We start from the raw sequence: 18,445 nt of genomic DNA, 5'->3' as shown, positions 1-18,445 counted from the left end.
TTCACAGATGGTGCCATCTTGCTACATCCTGATATAGTGAAAATGGCAAGACGGCTCTCTGGTGCCTCTTTTCTAAGGGCACCAGCCCTGTTCATCAGGCCTCCAACCTCATGATCTAATCAATCCCCGAGGCCTCACTTCTGATACCATCACCTTGGGGGTTAGATTTCGTCACAGAATTTTACAGGGACAGACTTTCAGCCCATGGTGATGGTGTAGGGAATAACACAGAAGAGTGGAGAGTATCTGGAGAAGCAAAACAGCAAACTCAGGAACTGGGAAGTTACTCTGTGGGTCAGAGGAATGAGTTCAGTGTAGAGTATGTTGAGTTAAGAGTTTTCCAGTATGCAGTTAGCTGCATGAGCTTAGCAAATAATACTTAATGATAAGCTATTTTGGTTTTTCTTATAATTCATACCAAGTTATTTATTAAGTTTATATATTCAGTGTTTAAAAACTTCAGTAAATCTAAACATTGAAACACATTGTGAAACTAGAAATTTTTCTATCTTTCTCACAAAGTCTTCTTCTTCTTCAGTATATGAACTATTTTAGTAAGGCCTCCTACCGCACTGGACTCTCCCCTTAATAAAACCTACTGTTACCAAGCCAGTATTTGATCAATGGTGTTGAAAAGCAGGTTTTACTAATTCTCAGACAAAGCTCCTGTTTCATAGGAGAGCTCCAAAGACTCCCACAGGCTGCACTCGGGATGCCAAACAACAGCACATTTTTCAACAACAGCCAATATAAAGAAGAGGGAGGGGGAAAACCCAACAGCCCAACTGAGAAATGAACAAATAGATGCAGTACAAAAAATACAATGGCCCTGATTCAGAGTTCACTCAAACTAGAAAAGTAAATTAGAATTACACCGATACACCATTTTCCATCCTGAAATGAGCAAAAATGAAGGAACTGTTCACATGCTGCTTTGGTGCTTGGGAAACAGATTCTCTATAAAAGAGACATAAAAACTGGTATAATCTCCATTGAGGGAAATTCTTCAACATCCCAAAATTTAATGTGCCTAAAACATTCTTCTCAGCAAATCAATATCAATATATCTGATTGACAAGCATGCTTGGACGTGTGTGAAATGGTTTAAGTTCACATTTATTCACTGAAGCACGGAAAAAACTGAAAGCCTGTCCAAAGAGAACTGGTTTATGTAATATGTTATAACCACAGAACAGAATACCATGCAGTGATTGGAAAGAATGAAAATGGTGGAAACAACCCAAATTTCCATCAGCTGGTGAATGAATAAACAAAATGTGGTATATACACATTATGGAATATTACTCAGCCTTACAAAGGAAAACATTTCTGACATATGCCACAACATAAAAAGACCTTAAGGACATTATATTATGTGAAGTAAGTGAGATACTAAAGGACAAATACTGTAGAATCCACTTATACGAGGTACCTAGAGTAGTCTAACTCATAGAGATAGAAAGTAGAATGGTGGTGGCCAGGGGCTGGAAAGGGAAGTGGGGATTTCCATTTGTGTAAGACAGAAAGAGTTCTGCAGATGGATGGAGGTGAAAGTTGCACAGCAATGTGAATGTGCTTAATGCCACTGAACTGTCCTCTTAAAAATGATAAAGAAAACACCAAACTTTTCAAATCTGGGCTTTTACCTTCTAATTGGTCAACATATAATTGCATAACCAAATTCTTACTGGCAAAATCAAGTCTTTTAGAGAAAAAAAAATGCTTAATTTAGTGGCCTATGTTGGTTAAAACATAAACAAGGTTGCAAAAATAACTTGCTTGGGCAGATTCCCAGACCTAACGGTAATGAGCATAATATTTAACTTTTAGGAGTGCTTAAACTTTTCTCCAAAGAATGTAACTCCACCATGAGGGGAACTGTTGATTTTTACATTATTCAAGCTATCTTTTATTCACTGAAAATGTGAGTGAGTATTTTACAAGTAGCGTGGCTCCTCATTTCCAGGTCCTAGACACATTCTAACAGCCAGTCATGAAAATATTTTCTGAAATAACACAAACAGGACTCCAAGATTATCTATTCCATAAACTAAGAGATCTGCTTTCATTATAAATGAATGTCTCATAATATTAACAGGTTCAGTATAGGTTTCAATTCTCTAGTTTATTTAAAATATCAATCCAGGCTACTCTGGGCACACTGCCTATGGGGTAGGCTTGCCCTGTGTGTAGTAGTACGTACACACACACACACACACACACACACACACACACACACAGAGAGATATCTCTATTAACCTCCAAAATACCAAGATTTGAAACTTATTGAAATTTCCCAGGGTACTCCCTGCACAAGGAGATTCCTTGCTGTTTCCAATCTGAGGAAACTTCAGACATCTGCGTCTGAGACAGAATACAACAGCAAAAACAGCCTTAAGTGACCAACATTCCTGTGGCCAAATGATTGCTGTATGGCCCTGATGCTCTCTCAAGACTAAGATCTTACAGCTAAGACAACAAAGCCAGGAGCACTGAAGACAATGCTATTTCACAAAGAGCCAAACCCAAAGGGTAGATTAAAGTTGAGAAATCCACACCTCTAAACATCTTCCCAGGCAGAAATCCACACCTCTCGACATATTCCCTTGTGTATAAAAACAGGGCAATACCATCCTCCTTGCAGTTTTCTAGAAACACTGGGGGACTTATGGATGAAAGGCCAAGGAGTTGATATTTGAGAAGCATTTGGGATTCTCAGAGAAGACATGTTACATTTTAGGCTGGTTTTTAGAAGGAGCAGAAGTAACGTTAAAAACGAATCCAAATCCTCTTCTTGCACACAATACATGTAAATCTTTGTGGATTTGGCTCGATACGCATTTATGCAAGACTTGCATCCAGGTCCTCTGACACTCCTCTGGACCATTCTGTTCTGTCTTCTTATCCAGTAAAATTCTTAGATGACTTTGTTTTCATGTTACAAAGGTTTTGCTCAACAAAAATAACATTTTGCTTGTTTGGAATTTGGCATATAGTTTCCTTAGAAAGAGGTAATATGATGAATAGGTCCCTGGGCCAGCCCAAATACCTAATGTGTACGTGTGAGACCACGGTATGCTAAAAACATCTGCAAACTTAATACCCCAGAACTGCATTTATTATTCCAGCTTGAAATGCCAGGAAGGATGGAAGGAGCAACAGCTGCACTCCCTTCTGGGAACTCCTTCAGCTCCAAATCACTGCTGGTATCATGAAAGGGAGAGTTGAGGTCATGGGTGAGGACCAGGGTTCTTGGGGCTAATGCAGGGAATACTTTGTACCCAGGTTGGCTTCCTTGTCCCTGTGTGTCTCTTCTCCATGGGCCACTGACTGTTCTCTCTTCACTCACCATCTAGGCTGTGACCAGTGTTTTTCTCCTCTCCCCTGGTGCTGCCCTCAACACAGTCTCATATTCCTATGTTGCCTGTGTATCCTTCTCACCTGGAAATGGGCACTCAGGCAGTCTTTCAGGATTTTCCAACGATTTATGACTACTACTAATAATGAAGAAAGACTAAGAACAGCCCTCTCTTCCTCCCCTTCAGCCCAGTCCCTCTTTTATTTCCTTCAGACCCTGATGAAATTCCTCCAGGAAGATAAGGCTTGAAACCCCACAGCCAAACTCACCCTGGTGTAGACACATCCAGAGTTAGGGTTTCTTGAGCCATCCTCACCAACTGGAAGAAGACCCTGAGCTCAAAGTGGGCGGCAGCTGGATTGGGGTTGGGGTGATGAGAACATGCAGGACACAGGCAGGAGGAAAGAAGCCACTGCAGCGGAGGATCTGGGCCTCTGGCCGCGGACGCATTCCTGGGTGGCTGCGCCACGGCACAGCCTTTCCCATGCTTCCCTGTGTGCACGGCCGCTCACCCTCAGCCGGATCGTAAACTACTCAGGAAGAAAGGTCATGACACATCTTGTGCCCCCGTCAGCACTGAGTATACAGAAAGTAAGTAATCAATTCTTGAGTGGCATGAACTTCCAAGCCACTCAGTGTCATTACCATCTAGCAGCAGACAGGAAGGAAGGGCATTTCACTATACCCATGCCTGCCATCCCTGGGAAAGTTATCAACAGCCAGAACAATCATTCTTCCTCACTCTTTACACATTTGTGTTTGGTTGCCCTATTCCACAATTTGAGAAGAGTGTATCTGAGGTGAACATTTGGTTAAAAGGTGCTATAAAAGCAGCAATTGGGCAGTGGCTCACGCCTGTAATTCCAGCACTTTGGGAGGCTGAGGCAGGTGGATCACGAGGTCAAGAGATGGAGACCATCCTGGCCAACATGGTGAAAGCCCGTCTCTACTAAAAATACAAAGATTAGCTGGGCATGGTGGCGTGCCTGTGGTCCCAGCTACTTGGGAAGCTCAGGCAGGAGAATCGCTTGAAGGAGGGTGGAAGTTGCAGTGCGCCAAGATCGTGCCACTGCACTCCAGCCTAGCGACAGAGCAAGACTCGGTCTCAAAAAAAAAAAAAAAGCAACTGAAGAGACCAACTCACCTCCAGAATCTGTGCCAGGTGATTTGCACAGCTGGCCAGTTAGACAGATGTCTGGCTCAAATAGGAGAAACACATCATTCTACCTTGCAGGGACTTGCATTCACTTTCAAAGCTGACTTTTCAAACTGCAAGTGCTGGCACCAACCCCTGTTCTAATTAAGTATGCAGGGCTCGGAGAAATAGGCAGCCTTTTTTGGCTGAGGTAACAGTAGCTGTTCTACACAAGAACCTGTTTCTAAAAGCACCTATCAAGGAGAGCTGCTGGATGTTGTCCAAGCAGTGCATTCTGAATGCTTTCAGTGTTCCTTGGAAAAGCTCCAGCGGGTGTATTGGAGCCCTGCTCTTGGGCAGGGTTACTGAAGAATTTCCTCCAGGCCTCACACTCAGAAGTAAAAAGGAACGACTGGGGGAAATCGAGAAGGACACAGACCAGAACTTCACCACTCACGGTGGGAAGGGCAGGTGGCACAGGGCCCTGATAGAAACAGGTTCCTAGAATAATGCATATGGTTTCTATTCAACTTACAGAGAAGTGCCAAGAAGTGGCCTCTTAAAACTCTTTCAGCAAATGACAAGACATTAAATGAATGAAATAGAAAACTACTCTCTCTCCCTTTGAAGGCAGAATATTTAGTAATGAAGGAGATTAAGGAGACAAACACAAGTACTCTGAGACTCTGATGACTGGTGAACACCAAAACTTCTGTGGCAGAAGACTCCGGAACCTTCTTCTTTGGCTGGCTTTAAACACAGCATTGATTTCCACCTTTACAAAGCAGGCACTGTGTAGTCCAAGGGCAAGGTACTGACCACAAGACCTGCAGGCTTTGCTCCAGCCCCTGTTATTTTATGACCAAATATTTTAACAACTTGAGTCTTTGCCACACATTCCAATTACACCCTTGTTAGTTGCTCAGTGCCTCAGAGAAAACTTTCAAATTCTACCGGCTGCCCTTCACAAACAGTCTGAACTACTCTGCCACAGGATCTTGTTAGAAATAAGTGTGGAGAGTGCCACGCAGGCGGAAGGTTGTCCTAACTTACCTTCATGGCCAGGACCTAGGGTTCGCCCTCTGCACGGTGCTGCCATTTCATTTTCATCAGGCCTGTGGTGCTGCACAGGCAGCGAATATGACTCTGCACTCCACAGCTCCAAAAAATGCAGATAGAGAGGTCACCTCTAGCTAGAACTAGGGTTCATCTTCCCTTGTCAGAGCTTGACAAGGTTTGAAGCTGGCCCTGCAGAGATGAGAGTGAGAATAGATTACCAAGCAAGCTAATTACGAAGCAAGCCAAATACAGAATTCAGTTCTGGAATTTTAAAAAACCAACCAACAGAACATACTAATGTAAAAATAAATGGCCATTATTTGTTCAACCATTTATTTGTGCTAGGAGAGAGCACTAATGAGAATAACAAAGCAATTCAAACAGGTCACCAGGTCTCGTCTTCAAAGTCATGAGTCAGTGTCACCTTTTCAATTCTCTGCCATGGACTCAAAATTCACATGGTGAAGTCCTAACGCCAGTACCTCAGAATGGGACTGTATTTGGAGACAGGGCCTTCATAGCCGTAATTAAGGTATAATGAGGTCTTATGGGTGGGCTCTAATCCAATATGACTGGTGTCCTTACAAGCAGAGATTAGGACACAGGTAAGACAGAGCGATGACCCAGTGAGGCTGGCAGTAAAAAGGCAGCTGTTTGTGAGCCAAGGAGCAAGGCCTCAGAAGAAACCATCCTTGCAGACTCCTTGATCTCAGATTCCCAGCCCCCAGCACCAGGAGACAATCAAGGTATTTTGTTTAAGCCCCCAGCTGTGGAATTTTGTGATGGCAGCCTGAACAAAGACCCTCTCTCTCATCTCCTCACTCCTATTTTTGAACAGTGGCTGGTTTTTGATCAACTTCACTTGAGTCTTCTTTCTCACCCTTACTTCCTTTTGCTCCAGGAAGCCCCTCTCCAGCTCCTTCCATCTGCCCTGCCTCTTTCTCTTTTTTAAAAGAGTTTCTCTCATCTTCCTCCCACACAGAGGAGTCACCTTGGGGAAGTGAGAGGGAGAGAAAGCATCTTGCACTGAGCACCCCAGAGCTGGTGAGAGACCCAGCCTCCCAAAACTCACAAGTGCATCTGGTTTGCAATGGCAGAATAAAAAAACCATGTGACATGATCAGAAGATGTACCTCTTCCTTTCTGGGTGACCCTGACTCACTCAACTTCTCTGAGCTTCTGTTTTCTCACATATTTAAAAAAAAATGGTGATGTGTACTCCTGAATGTTGTTGTAAGGCTCAATGAAGATAATGCATTGGAAAATACTTCACAGGCTAATGAACACAATTCAGTTTTTCTACCTATGAAATAGGTACTCCCTAGCATTTCAGTGTAGTTTAATCAAAACAAAAGTCAGCAAATAAAACTTCTGTGACTCAGAATAGTATACATAAAAGTATTATTTCTAGTCTAGTTTTCAACAGCCAGGTAAAGTTTATTTTTTTTTTCTGCTAGTTTTTACGAAGAGTGTTGTATATGGTATCAAAAAGAGAATTCTAAAGACACCAAAGATCTGGTTCTTGCCTTCAGGAGTTCTGCAATGTATCTGAAAAAATAATTTTAACAGTAAAATCAATCATAAAATTAGTTCAAAGAGGTTTTCCAGGCTGCGGTGGAAAATGCATAGCTAAGTCTCCACGCAGGACCAGCCAAGTCCATTCCTGAACTTTCTAGGACAACCTTCCAGATAGAAATTTTCCTATGACTACTCTAATGCGGCTGCAAGTGGAAACTAAGAAATCAGCAATTTAAAAAGTTAATAAAGGCCGGGCGCGGTGGCTCAAGCCTGTAATCCCAGCACTCTGGGAGGCCGAGGCGGGTGGATCATGAGGTCAAGAAATCGAGACCATCCTGGTCAACATGGTGAAACCCCGTTTCTACTAAAAACACAGAAAAAAATTAGCTGGGCATGGTGGCGCGTGCCTGTAATCCCAGCCACTCAGGAGGCTGAGGCAGGAGAATTGCCTGAACCCAGGAGGCAGAGGTTGCGGTGAGCCGAGATCGCGCCATTGCACTCCAGCCTGGGTCACAAGGGCGAAACTCCATCTCAAAAAAAAAAAAAAAAAAGTTAGTAAAAACTTAAAATAACTAGTGTATTTTGCTTTAAACAAATCTACTCCTACAGTGATTTATCACAGTACTTTAAAACACAAACGCCTTTAAATGTTTTAAAATCATGAATAGAATAACCAAATTTTAATTTTCTCGTTTACTTCCCAGGAACCCCTCGAAAAAATATTGACAATGGCAACATTCCAGTTGGAAAAACACATCGTCTTCAGAATGCAAATGCTATCTGATTTTAGAAATATATGACTTTAGAAACATCCGACCAAAAAGAAAACTGCATTATAGTTAGTTTTTAAGAAATTCACACGTACCATTATAAACGATTAAAATATGGTCATTTAGGTAGTCAGGACTTAATGATCAAAGGGTGGAAAAGTGCATGTCATAGCACTTGCTTTTGTATCTTGAGCCTGTGTGGCTGTGAGACATGAGGTTCATCACTGCACTTCTGAGTGCTGGCCTCCTCCTGTTTTAAATGGGTCCAATAACGTCTGCCTTGAAACAGCAAAACCCACAACTCAAATGAAACTCCAAGCTCAGCTGCAGGCAGTGCACCTCTCCAGGCCCATAGCAGGGGCTGTCCTGGTGGCATCTCAGGATGAGAATGTATCATCGTGGTTTACAACTGCTTCCTAGCATTTCCAGCTCCCTAAACTGTGAATTTTTCTAATTCAACTTTATATGTCCCTCTCGCCACTTACTTCTCTGCTCACAAGTCTAGCACTGTACATAGCACACAGTAAAAAGCCTCAATAAATGTCTGATGAATGAGTATCTGAGTAAACGAATAACAGATAATTTGTAAAATGGAAGTACTACTGTAGCTACAAAAAACTGCTCTGAAAAAGGTCAAACTCCTTGCCATTTTTTTCCCGTAGTGTATGGCTAAAACAAGTTATCTCTGACATAGCAAGACAAAGTTCCCTGGCACATCTACATGTAAGAAAATACCCACAGAAAAGAGAGATCCAAGATGGCTGATCACTAGCAGCTCGGGATTGTAGCTCCCAGTGAAAACGCAAAGAACGAGAGGACGCCACACCTTCACATGAATTCTTGTTGCTCACGCACCAGGAGATTCCCAGCGGAGGAGCCCCACGGGTCGCCAGCGCGACTCTTGTGACCGGCAAGGCGGTTTTGCTGGCGCCTCAGAGTCGGTTCTTGGTGCAGAGTCAGAAAAGCACCATCAATCTTAACGCTGCTGATTTAGTCGGTGCAGTGGGTTGCTCAGATTTCGGCGCTGAGAATCAATAAGTTGGACGTCCACTCGGAAACCCAGTTACAATGACGGTAATTATAAAGACCACAGATGGATAAATCTACAACGAAGGGAAGAAAACAGCCAAAAAAGACTGAGAATACCCAAGATCAGAACACCTCTTCCTCAGCAGGGGATCCCAGTTCCTCATCAGCAACGAAACAAGGCTTGATGGAAAACGAGTGTGTTCCAATTACAGAAGCAGGTTTCAAAACGTGGATAATAAGAAACTTCTGTGAATTAAAAGAACTTGTTCTAACACAATCTAAAGAAACTAAGAACTTTGAAAAAAGGTTTGACGAAATGTCAACAAGAATACAAAATTTAGAGAGGAAAATAAGTGAATTGATGGAGCTGAAAAACACAATACAAGAACTACGTGAAGTATGCACAAGTTTTAACTGCCGAATTGATCAAGCAGAAGTAAGGATATCAGAGGTCGAAGACCAACTCAATGATATAAAACTAGAAGACAAGATTAGAGAAAAAAGGATAAAAAGGAACGAGCAAAGTCTCCAAGAAATATGGGACTATGTGAAAAGACCTAATTTACGCTTGATAGGTGTACCTGAATGTGACGAAGAGAATGAATCCAAGCTGGAAAATACGCTTCAGGATATTATTCAGGAAAATTTTCCCACCTTAGTAAGGCAGGATAATATTCAACTCCAGGAAATACATAGAACACCACAAAGATATTCCTCAAGAAGAGCAACTCCAAGGCACATAATCGTCAGATTCACCAGGGTTGAAATGAAGGAGAAAATACTAAGGGCAGCCAGAGAGAAAGGTCAGGTTACCCACAAAGGGAAGCCTATCAGACTTACAGCAGATCTCTCAGCAGAAACCCTACAAGCCAGAAGAGAGTGGGGACCAAAGAACTTTCAATCAAGAATTTCACATCCAGCCAAACTAAGCTTCATAAGTGAAGGAAAAATAAAGTTTTTTGTGAACAAGCAAGCACTCAGAGAATTCATCACCACCAGGCCTGCTTTACAATAGCTTCTGAAAGAACCACTACACATAGAAAGGAAGAAACAGTATCAGCCTTTCTAAAAAATACCAAAAAGTAAAGAACATCAATATAATGAAGAATTTACATCAACTAATGGGCAAAATAGCCAGCTAATATTAAATGGCAGTATTAAACTCACATATATCATTATTAATTCTAAATTTAAATTGACTAAATTCCCCAATTCAAAGACAGGCAATTTGGACAAAAAACTAAAACTGTATGCTGCATCCAGACCCATCTCACATTCAAGGATACACAAAGACTCAAAACAAGGGATGGAGAGAGACTTACCAACCAACCAGAGAGCAAAAATAAATAAATAAAAAGCAGAAGTTACCATTTTTGCCTCTGATAAAATAGTATTTAAAGCAACAAAGATCAAAAGAAGCAAAGAAGGACATTATATAATGATAAAAGAATCAATGCAACAACAAGAAGAGTTAAAGGTCCTAAATATATACGCACCCAATACAGGAATACCCAGACATACAAGACTTATAAAGAGACTTAGACCCCCACACAATAATAGTGGGAGACTTCAACATTAATATTAGACAGTTCAATGAGACAGAAAATTAACAACGATGTCCAGGACTTGAACTCAGATCTGGAACAAGTGGACGTAATTAACATTTATAGAGCTCTCCACTTTACACAAAATGTACACTCTTATCAGTACCACATCATATCAACTTAGAAGTTTAAATGAAATGTTGGTTGGCTCCTTGTTTGTTACTCTCTTCCCTCATTTTCTTTCATGTCTCCATTATTAAGGACAATTATAGGCATACCCATATTTAGACTGCATTCTAGCCCAGGCAACAAAGCAATACCCCCATTCTCTCTCCCTCTTCCTCTTTCTTCCTCTTCTTTATTCTTTTTCTTATTATTCTTTCTCTCTTTTTAAAAAAATAATAAAAATAAAAAAATACCCACAGAAATAAAATAAGGCTGATTCTCTAGTCCTTTGTGAAAGTCACATCTTTCTAAAGCATTTTAAGATCCAACAGTACAACTGTCTGCATTTTTAGTACTATGCCTAATTTGTAGTACTGCTACTTGCTTTATATATTTTTATTTTGCAAATGCTTTTGGTTAGTACATTTGAAAGGAACAATTTGTTCTGTAGATGTAGATACAAACCTGGTTCTGTACTTCATTTCTTAAATAATAATTAAGAAACCTCTGTCAATAGATGCTACCTTAAAAAGAAGGAAACAGAGTATATTGTTTTTAACTTTGTGGGCGGGGCGCAGTGGCTCACGGTTGGAACCTCGGCACTTTAAGAGGCCGAAGCGGGCGGATCAACCGAGGTCAGGAGTTTGAGACCAGCCTGGTGAAACCCCGTCTCTACTGAACATACAAAAATCAGCCGGACGTAAAAGCGGGTGCCTGAAATTCCAGCTACTCGGGAGCCTGAGGCAAGGGAATCGCTTGAACCCAGGAGGCCGAGGTTGCAGTGAGCAGTGCGCTACTGTACTGCCCTCTCAAAACAAACAAAAAAAACCTTTAAGTAGGAGTATGATACTTTTTCACGTCTTCCATCACACCACAATTGAAGTATTTTTGAAAGGAGAGCATTAAAGCATTAAGTAGGTGACAGCGCAGACGCCTGACTCCCTAACCACGTGACACTGGCTGCCCGCGGACTGTGAATCGAAATCGAGAGACACAGGTGTCCACGGAGCATCAGCCTGGGCGCTCCCGACAGGACGCCACGCGCGGGGAGACTCCCGGCGTCCCCCGCGGCCCCTCCGTCGCCCGGCAACGCCGCCGCCCCGCTGCCATGGCAACGCGACCGCCGCAGGGCTGGCTTCGTGCTAGCACTGCCCAGGGCGCCCTGCTGGGGCCGCGGCAACTTTTCTAACCTCAGCGAACCTACCACTCTGTCCCCTTCTCCTACCCGGAGCCGCTGATCATCAACTTTCACCCCCATTTCAGGAAAAAAAAGTTCCACGAACACAGGATTTCGACAAAACTCTGCTTGGCTCTACTTCAAAAGTGCGGCGGGGTGACAATAGGTAGAAAAACCCCACTTGCCTGTCTCAGCATCCCTCCCACGTCCGCAGAGGGTCCTTGAAGGGATCCCAGCATCCCGCTCCGAGCTGGAAGTGGGAGGAAGGTCACGGAGAAGCCGACGGGAAACTGCCCCGGGTGCGTGCCGCCCCCGTGCCCTGCGCCCTCCTCTTTCGCTCGGCCAGGGCGGGACCTCCCGCCTCTGGGCCCGGGACCGCTGCGAATCCGTCTCCGGCTCCCGGCGCAGCAGAGCTCAGACCGGCTCTGGAGGGCTGTCCGGATGCCGCGTTTCCCTGGAGATCGGCAGGTCCGCGTCACCCTCCGCAGCCAGCTCGGCTTCCAGGGCTGGGGCTGTGCTATTGTTTGCTGCTCTTGAAAGGAGGTGGGGACGATGGGGACGCCCCAGGATGAACCCAGGCAGGCCGACCTGGGTTGGATTTTTTTGCAGAGCTTTTCTCTTCTGCTTCTCCCAGTCCCTTATGTTGCATATTCATAAGAAGGCGGGGTCATTTCCCATCTCCTTTGAATCGTCCAAGCTTGAGGATCAGCGGAAAAGAATTGAGGTATTAGGTCTGGGAGGGATCACTAGGAGGCGAATAAGATGAGGGAAAACGTGGCGACACAGACAAGCAAATATAGGATTCCTGTTCACAATTTCTTCTTTCATCTTCACTCAAGGACGGACACGGACACACCACACACACACACACACACACACCCCTTAATGCCTGAACTGAGTAAAGGGAAATTTCAAAGAAATCCTGACTAAAGTGGAGATCAAGTTTCCAACACATAAACTTTGGCAGATATATTCAAACCACAGCAGATGGTAAAACTATCACTATTGGAAAATGATAAGAGAATCGATTGTTAAACTATTAGAAACAATGGAAATTAGAAAACAACAATGTATAAAAGATTACTACGTGGGCTGAGTAGTGGGCTGAGTAGCATAACGTATGTGACAGAATTCATGAGTGAACTTGAAGATAGACCAACAGAAAGTATTCAGTTGAAAAATAAAGGGCTGGGCATGGTGCCTTATGCCTATAATCCCAGCATTTTGGGAAGCCAAGGTGAAAGCATCACTTGAAGCCACGAGTTCAAGAGCAGTCTGGGCAACACAGCAAGACCTCATCTCTACCAAAAAAAAAAAATATATATATATATATATATATATATATATATATATATGTATATATATATTTTTTAATTAGTTGGGTGTGGTGGTGCATGCCTGTACTCCAGCTACTCCACCAGCTGAGGTGAGAAGATTGCCTGAGCCCAGGAGGCTGAGGTTGCAGTGAGCTGTGACTATGCCACCGCACTACTCCACAAAATGAGACCTGTCAACAAAAACAACAACAACAAAAGACAAGTAGAGAATGTAAGGAGACATGTGAACAGCACTCCAGCCTGGGTGACAAGAGATTTCATCTCTAAAAATATATATAAATAGATGAAATACTCCAAAAGACAGGGATTAGCTGGTGAAATGTATTTTGAAAAAAAAGACCTACCTATGTGCTGTCTACAAAAGATGCTGCTTAAATGCAAAAGTACAAATGAGTTGAAAGAATGAAAAAAGACATACCATGGAAACATAAGAAAGCATGAGAAAGCTGGAGTAGCTGCATTATCATAAACACAGATTTTAAGAAGTGGTGCTAGAGATAAACAAGATCATGTCTTAATGACACAAACCCAAAGTAAGTAGAAGGAAAGAAATAATAAAGATAACAGTGGAAATCAATGAAATAGAAAATGGACATACTAAAAAGAAAAGTAAATGGAATCAAAAGCTTGCTCTCTGAAAATACCAACAACATTGATAAACCTTTAGCAAAACTGGTCAGTTAAAAATGAACGACTGCAGGCTGGGTGTGCCATGGCTCATGCCTGTAATTCTAGCGCTTTGGGAGGCCAAGGCGGGTGGATTACTTGAAGTCAAGAGTTCAATACCAGCCTGATCAATATAGTAAACCCCATCTCTACTAAAAATACAGAGTAGCCGGGCATGGTGATGCAAGCCTGTAATCCCAGCTACTCCAGAGACTGAGGCAAGAGAATCTGTTGAACCCAGAAGGCAAAGGATGCAGTGAGCTAAGATTGCACCACTGCACTCCAACCTGGGTGACAGAGTCAGAACCTGTCTCAAAAAGAAAAAAAAAAAACTTGTCAATGTCAGAAATTACAGTTATCAGAAGAAAAATAAGGAAATATTGTGAGCAACACTATGCCAAAAAAAAAATTCAATGATTTAGATAAAAAAGATTCTTTGAAAAACAGAAATTATAAAAACAGACTTAAAAAAAACCCAAAAGACCTAGATTGTCCTATAACAAATTATTATGATCATTATGAGACAATGTCTCACTCTGTTACTCGGGCTGGACTGCAGTGGCCCGACCAAGGCCACAACAGCCTTGACTTACTGGGCTCAAGTGATCCTCTCACCTCAGCCTCCTCAGTAACTAAGACCACAGGCACACATCACCAAGCCTAGCTAATTAAAAAAAAAAAAATTTTTTTGTAGACAAAAGGTCTCCTTATGTTGCCCAGACTGGTCTTGAATTATTTTTATTTCTGTATATCAGTAACAAATAATTGAAAATGACATTTGAAAAAACAAAAGGATATGTACTCACTCATAAGTGGAAGCTAAGCCATGAGGATACAAAGTCTTAAGAATGGACTTCAGGGGCTTGGAAGGAAAGGGTGGGTGGCGACAGATAAAAGACTACAAATGTGGTACAGTGTACACAGATGATAGGTGCACCGGAATCTGCGAAACCACCACTAAAGAACTTATTCATGTAACCAAACACCATCAGTTCCCCAAAAGCACACAGAAATAAAAAAGAAAAAAACCCAAATACATTCAAAATAGCATAAACATATCCAGGAATAAATTTAACCAAAGGTATGGAAGATCTATACACTGATGAAGACATTTTAAAGGACCTAAATAAATGGAGAGATAGGTCCTGTTTATGAACTGGAAGACTCTAATGTTAAGATATTAATTTTTTCTGAATCTATAATAGAATTTATGGCAATTTTAATAAATATTACAGCAAGCACATTCTTTGAGAAATTGACAAGTAATTCTAAACTTAACATGAAAATAAAAAGGATCTAAAACAGCTGAAGTTTTAGAAAGTTGGAGGACTTAAACTACCCGATATGAAGACTGACTATAACACTGCAGTAATCCAGAGTGTGGTATGGGGATAAGGAAAGGCACATCAACCAACGGGACAGAGACCAGTTCAGAGGTAGATGCACATATGCATAGTCAACTGATCTTTACTAAAGCATCACAGTAATTCAGTGAATGAAAGGATTCTGTTTTCAACAAACAGCATTGGAACAATTTGCATACTGGGGAGAAAAAATGAGACTGAACCCTTTATCTTAAATTAACTCAAAATGGGTCATAGACATAAATGCTAAAATCTTAAGTCAGAAGAAAATATCAGGATATATTTGTGATATTAGGTTAGGAAAAAGTTTCTTATTAAAACAAAGGCATAAAACAAAAATATTAATACAATAAATTTCATTAAAATAATCTTGAAGGACCCTCTTCAGAAAATAAAATGGAAAAAAAGTTTGCAAAACATGTATCCAACAAAGGGCCTGTGTCTTTCATACATAAAGAACTATTATAATTTACCAATAAGACAACTCAACAACAAAATGAACAAAAGATTTAAACAAACACTTCACAAGAGAATATATGTAAATGGCTGATAAGTAACTTTTTTTCTTTTTAGTTTTTTAAAGAACAGAGATGAGGTCTATGTTGCCCAGGCTAAGCAACTCTTGAGCTCAAGCAATCCACCCTCCTAGGCCTCCCAAAGTACTGGGAGGTGTAACAACTGGAATACTCATCTTTTGCTAGTAGTTAGTTACACTGTAATTAATATCTATTTTGAAAAGCAGGTTGGAAGTTTATCTCATGAAAAACACATTTGCCTTTTCTTTTTATAGAGACAGATCTTCTCTGCTGCCCAGGCTGCAGTGAAGTGGCGCGCTCTCGGCTCACTGAAACCTCCACCCTCTGGGCTCAAGCGATTCTCCTGCCTCAGCCTCCCAAGTAGTTGGGATTACAGGTACACATGACCACACCTGGCTATTTTTGTATTTTTGGTAGGGATGGAGTTTCACCATATTGCCCAGGCTGATTTCGAACTTTGGACGTCAGGTTATTTGCCTGTCTTCGCCTCCCAAAGGGCTGGGATTACAGACGTGAGCCACCACACCCTGCCTCTGTCTTGCATTTTTTGAGGTACAATTTGCACTTAATAAAATTCACAGGGTGGGCACAGCGACCCAGGCCTGTAATCCCAGCACTCTGGGAGGCCCAGGCTGCTGGATCACTTGAACTTAGGAGTTTGAGACCAGCCTGACCAACATGATGAAACCTCATTTCTACAAAAAATAGAAAAATTTGCTGGGCATGGTCATGCATGTCTATGGTCCCAGTTACTCCAGGGGCTGAGATGGGATGACTGCTTGAGCCCAGGGAGGCTGCAGTTAAACAACTAGTCATGATTGCGCCACCGTACTCCAGACTGGGATACGGAGAAGACATCGTCTCAAAAAAAATTTAAATAAAAAAGTAAAAATCAGTATCTTTCAAATATAAAAAATAATGGACAGCAGAAGAGTCAGTGGGAGAAAGAAAGCACTGGGTGTCCTCTGTTGGCCTCCAAATTCACTCTCACTGGACTCCCTTCTGCTCTCTCCCCAGCAAGGCTTGACAGTATTGATTCTTGCAATAGACTCTCCTGTTCTCTTGCCTCTGGCTGGCGTTGCCCACGGGGAAGTTCCAGTAGGAAATCTAAGGAATAGAGGAGAGTGGATAGCATACTCATTTCCCCTTTTACCCCTGTTCTCTCTGGAGGGAGCAAGGTTATAGCTCTTTGTCAGTTGGCCTCTCCAAGAAGAATGGGGTCTCTGGAGTACAGCAACTACTCCTTCCAACCATTCATGCCTAGGTGTGAAAATGAGGGACCCAAGACTACTATTACTAGCTCAAAGGTACTACTCTTTTACCTTGTTTTTTCTGTATTTTGTTCACTTTTTAGTAAATATTACTTTTTATATCCTCTAGTTAACCAATTTAAATAGAATCATTTGTTCCTTAACAGAGTCTACTTGCCACAATAGCAGCGACAAAAAATCCACTGGAATTAATAAGCGAGAAATCACAGGAGCTACATAAAGTATACGCCAAAATCAAAACCAAAAATACTTAAGACAAATGGAAAGACATATGTGTACCTGAATAAGAAACTTCAACATAATAAAGAGGGCTTTATTATTATTATTATTATTATTTTTGAGATGGAGTTTCGCTCTTGTTGCCCCGGCTGGAGTGCAATAGTGCGATCTCAACTCACCACAATCTCCGCCTCCCAGGTTCAAGCGATTCTCCTGCCTCAGCCTCCGAGTAGCTGGGATTATAGGCATGCACCACCAGTCCAGCTAATTTTGTATTTTTAGTAGACATAGGTTTTCTCTGTGTTGGTCAGGCTGGTCTTGAACTACTGACCTCAGGTGATCCACCAGCCTTGGACTCCCAACATGCTGGTATTACAGGCATGAGCCACTGTGCCTGGCTAAATATGGCAATTCTTCCTTAGTTCAATTATAAATTAAATGCCAACAGGTATTTTATTGTTTTGTTGTTGTTATTGTTTCATGTATTAAACTAGTTTTAATATTCATGTTGAAAACCAAACAAGATTATGAAAACTTAAAGAACAAATATTAAAACATGAAGTTGCTGTAATTAAAAACAGGAGAAACATGTTATCAAACAGTCCAGAAATATACCCAAGATGCATACAAAAATTTACAGTAAAAATTTCACCTAAAATCAGTGAAAGGAAAAGATGGATTATTTAATAAATGGATTGAGAAGAATAGGTAGTATTCTAGAAATAAAAATACAGTTGAATTAGTATCTTTTTTTTGTTTGTTTTTGGAGACAGGGTCTCACTCTGTTGCCCAGGCTGGAGTGCATCGGCGTAACCTTGGTTTCACCACAGCTTTGACATTCCAGGCTCAGGTGATCCTCCCACCTCAGGCTCCTGAGTAGCTGCAATCACAGGCACATGCCACCAGGCTCAGCTAATTTTTGTGTTTCTTTTTTGTTTGTTTGTTTTTGCAGAGACAGGGTATATTAGAACTGCCCAATACTGGGTAATTTATAAAGGAAAGAAGATTAATTGACTCACATTTCAGCATGGCTGGGGAGGCCTCAGGAAACTTACAATCATGACCAAAGGGGAAGCAAATATGTCTTTCACGTGGCAGCAGGAGAAAGAAGTGCAAGTAGGAGAAATGCCAGACACTTATAAAACCATCAGATCGCATGAGAACTCACTATCATGAGAGTATAGGGGAAATCCCATGATCCAATCACTTCCCACTGGATCCCTCCCATGACACCTGTGGATTACAGGAACTACAATTTGAGATTCGACTGGTGTGGGGACACAGCCAAACCATATAA

General features: G+C 41.8%; 1 protein-coding gene across 3 annotated transcripts in view; it reads right to left on the bottom strand.

The window, feature by feature from the left end:
• The window catches only part of SPATA13 (spermatogenesis associated 13), a 315,048-nt gene extending 309,310 nt beyond the window's left edge, over positions 1-5,738 (bottom strand). For all 3 annotated transcript variants that reach the window (XM_010334901.3, XM_074387925.1, XM_074387924.1), the window contains exon 1: positions 5,547-5,738. In XM_010334901.3, coding sequence (XP_010333203.1) covers positions 5,547-5,552 — 6 coding nt within the window. In that variant the 5' untranslated portion in view covers positions 5,553-5,738. The remainder of the gene's footprint in view (positions 1-5,546) is intronic.
• Positions 5,739-18,445: the final 12,707 nt, after the last annotated feature.

Source organism: Saimiri boliviensis, chromosome 16, assembly GCF_048565385.1.
Source record: "Saimiri boliviensis isolate mSaiBol1 chromosome 16, mSaiBol1.pri, whole genome shotgun sequence".
In the NCBI taxonomy this organism is placed as follows: Eukaryota; Metazoa; Chordata; class Mammalia; order Primates; family Cebidae; genus Saimiri; species Saimiri boliviensis.
This window is presented reverse-complemented; position numbering and strand designations above follow the sequence as displayed.